Source organism: Procambarus clarkii, unplaced genomic scaffold (assembly GCF_040958095.1).
Source record: "Procambarus clarkii isolate CNS0578487 unplaced genomic scaffold, FALCON_Pclarkii_2.0 HiC_scaffold_593, whole genome shotgun sequence".
Lineage (NCBI taxonomy): Eukaryota > Metazoa > Arthropoda > Malacostraca > Decapoda > Cambaridae > Procambarus > Procambarus clarkii.
In genome coordinates this window covers 74128-76406 of record NW_027189626.1, presented here as the reverse complement: position 1 = coordinate 76406, position 2279 = coordinate 74128, and the positions used below count along the sequence as shown (strand labels likewise).

The 2279-nt window shown below is 31.9% G+C and overlaps 1 protein-coding gene across 1 annotated transcript; it reads left to right on the top strand.

The window, feature by feature from the left end:
- Window positions 1-200: 200 nt before the first annotated feature.
- Window positions 201-1750, top strand: LOC138361670 (baculoviral IAP repeat-containing protein 8-like). Its single transcript, XM_069320879.1, has 3 exons — window positions 201-587; window positions 715-879; window positions 991-1750. Exons 1-3 carry the CDS (start codon window positions 221-223, stop codon window positions 1674-1676), a joined length of 1218 nt encoding a protein of 405 aa, XP_069176980.1. The 5' UTR covers window positions 201-220; the 3' UTR covers window positions 1677-1750.
- Window positions 1751-2279: the final 529 nt, after the last annotated feature.

Below are 2279 nucleotides of genomic sequence, written 5' to 3'. Positions count from 1 at the left end.
AATAAGTCTAATAAATAATGAAAGTAGTTTACTAAGTATTTATATAAGAGCTTTATTTAATTATGAAACTTTAAGGATTTTTAAATAGAGAAGTATTTAGAGGAAATTACTGTCTATTATAAATGGGGAAACTGTTAAATATGTAGCGATGTACGATACTTATTTTAGGGATATATATAATTGCTTATCCTACTCTAATAGTTAGTGCTGCCCTCACACGATGGATCCTTTGTGTGCCAGGAAGTTTTACAGTATAGAAAGCCTTAAATGTGCAGGAGTTAGACTACAAACATTTGTGGATTGGCCCGTTAAGTGGTTAAACCCTATTGACTTAGTTGAAGATGGGTTCTATTACCTTCGCAATAGTGATTACTGTTTGTGTGCATTTTGTTATTGTATAGTAGGTGCATGGATTGTTGGTGATAGCCCCAGAAGACGTCATAAGATCATTAATCAAGACTGTGCCTTTATTAGAGGCAAGAGGAGTGACAATGTTTCTTTAGAGGTGTCTGAGATAGCTTTCAAATATGGACTGGAATTTGTTTCCCATAAAATAGAACTGGGAAATAAGAAAATAAGTGATAGTAGTAAGTATATATTCTTATGATGTATTCTTATACCAGTCTTATATACTCTGTACAAAACTTGATTGCTTAAATAGATACTTCTTATTCTTCTAAAGAATAATTTACGTAACTACGTTATATTTTTTAGGTGGTGCTCCTCCTAAGGAAGATCTGGGATTGATAAAATTTAGGAAATCGCTGAATCCAGGATTGGTAACTTATAAATGTCGCCTAGAGACATTTGATATGACATGGCCTGGAAGCGTCAAGCAAACTTCTCATGAGCTGGCAGAAGCTGTTTTTTTTTACTGTGGTATGAAGTGTTTTAACTATTTTAAACTTAATAGAGTTATAAGTAAAGAAATAATGAATATTAGTTAAAAGATAGTAACGAGATGATGCTGGATTGTTTTATGGTTTTCAGGTATAAGTGACCACGTCTGCTGCTATCACTGCGCCTGTGGAATACGAAATTGGAGACCAGAAGATGATCCTTGGACGTTACATGCGAGATGTAGTCCAGAATGTGCTTACATTATTCTTGCAAGGGGCAAGGAATTTGTTAAGAATGCTAGATTGACAATACCATTACCTATAAAACCTATAGACAATGATTTAATTAATATCTTAATGGAGGGTATGGATAAGTTCAAACATCTGATTCATCAAAAATTAATACCTGTGGAGAGTATAAGATATGCTTTAAGTGAGTACCTTAAGGAATCCAGAGATTTATTACCTTTTATTATACAAAGTAGATGTCTAGAAATCGTGTTGAGGTATATGCAAGAGGGAACAGATATTTATTTACGGGTACGGGACTTAATTTATGAAGCAGTCGATGATAAAGAGGAACAAGAAGTTACGCCTGAAGATCTGGGATTGAAAACTTTACCGGAGACTTGTAACAGCACTGTTGAAAACAAGGACTGTACAGAACAATCTTGGGAAGAAGATATTTTATGCAGAGTTTGTATGGATAAAAATATAAATATTGTAATACTACCATGTAAACATATGGTGACGTGCAGTGGTTGTCTTTTAGCTCTGAAATGCTGTCCAATTTGTAGAGGAAATATTTTATATATAATAAATCCAATTGCTTCTTGAACACTTATGATTTCTTGAATAATTGCATAACTACTACGAATACCTGTATAACTACTAAGAACACTTGCATATGATTTTCTTGAACACTTGTATAACTACTAAGAACACTTGTATATGATTTTCTTGAACACTTGTATAACTACTAAGAACACTTGTATATGATTGCTTCTTGAACACTTGTATAACTACTAAGAACACTTGTATATGATTTTCTTGAACACTTGTATAACTACTAAGAACACTTGTATATGATTTTCTTGAACACTTGTATAACTACTAAGAACACTTGTATATGATTTTCTTGAACACTTGTATAACTACTAAGAACACTTGTATATGATTTTCTTGAACACTTGTATAACTACTAAGAATACTTGTATATGATTGCTTCTTGAACACTTATGATTTCTTGAATACCTGTATAACTACTAAGAATAACTGTATGCGTTAAATGTTGTAATAAACTTAATGTCTCTTCTAAATAAGATTTCTTTATCCTAAATAGAATAATTTGCTTATTACATTGGAGGACTGAAACAAGTACTTAATTATGAAACCGAATAATGACATGATGTAGTAAGTTTAACGGAAATATTGAATACA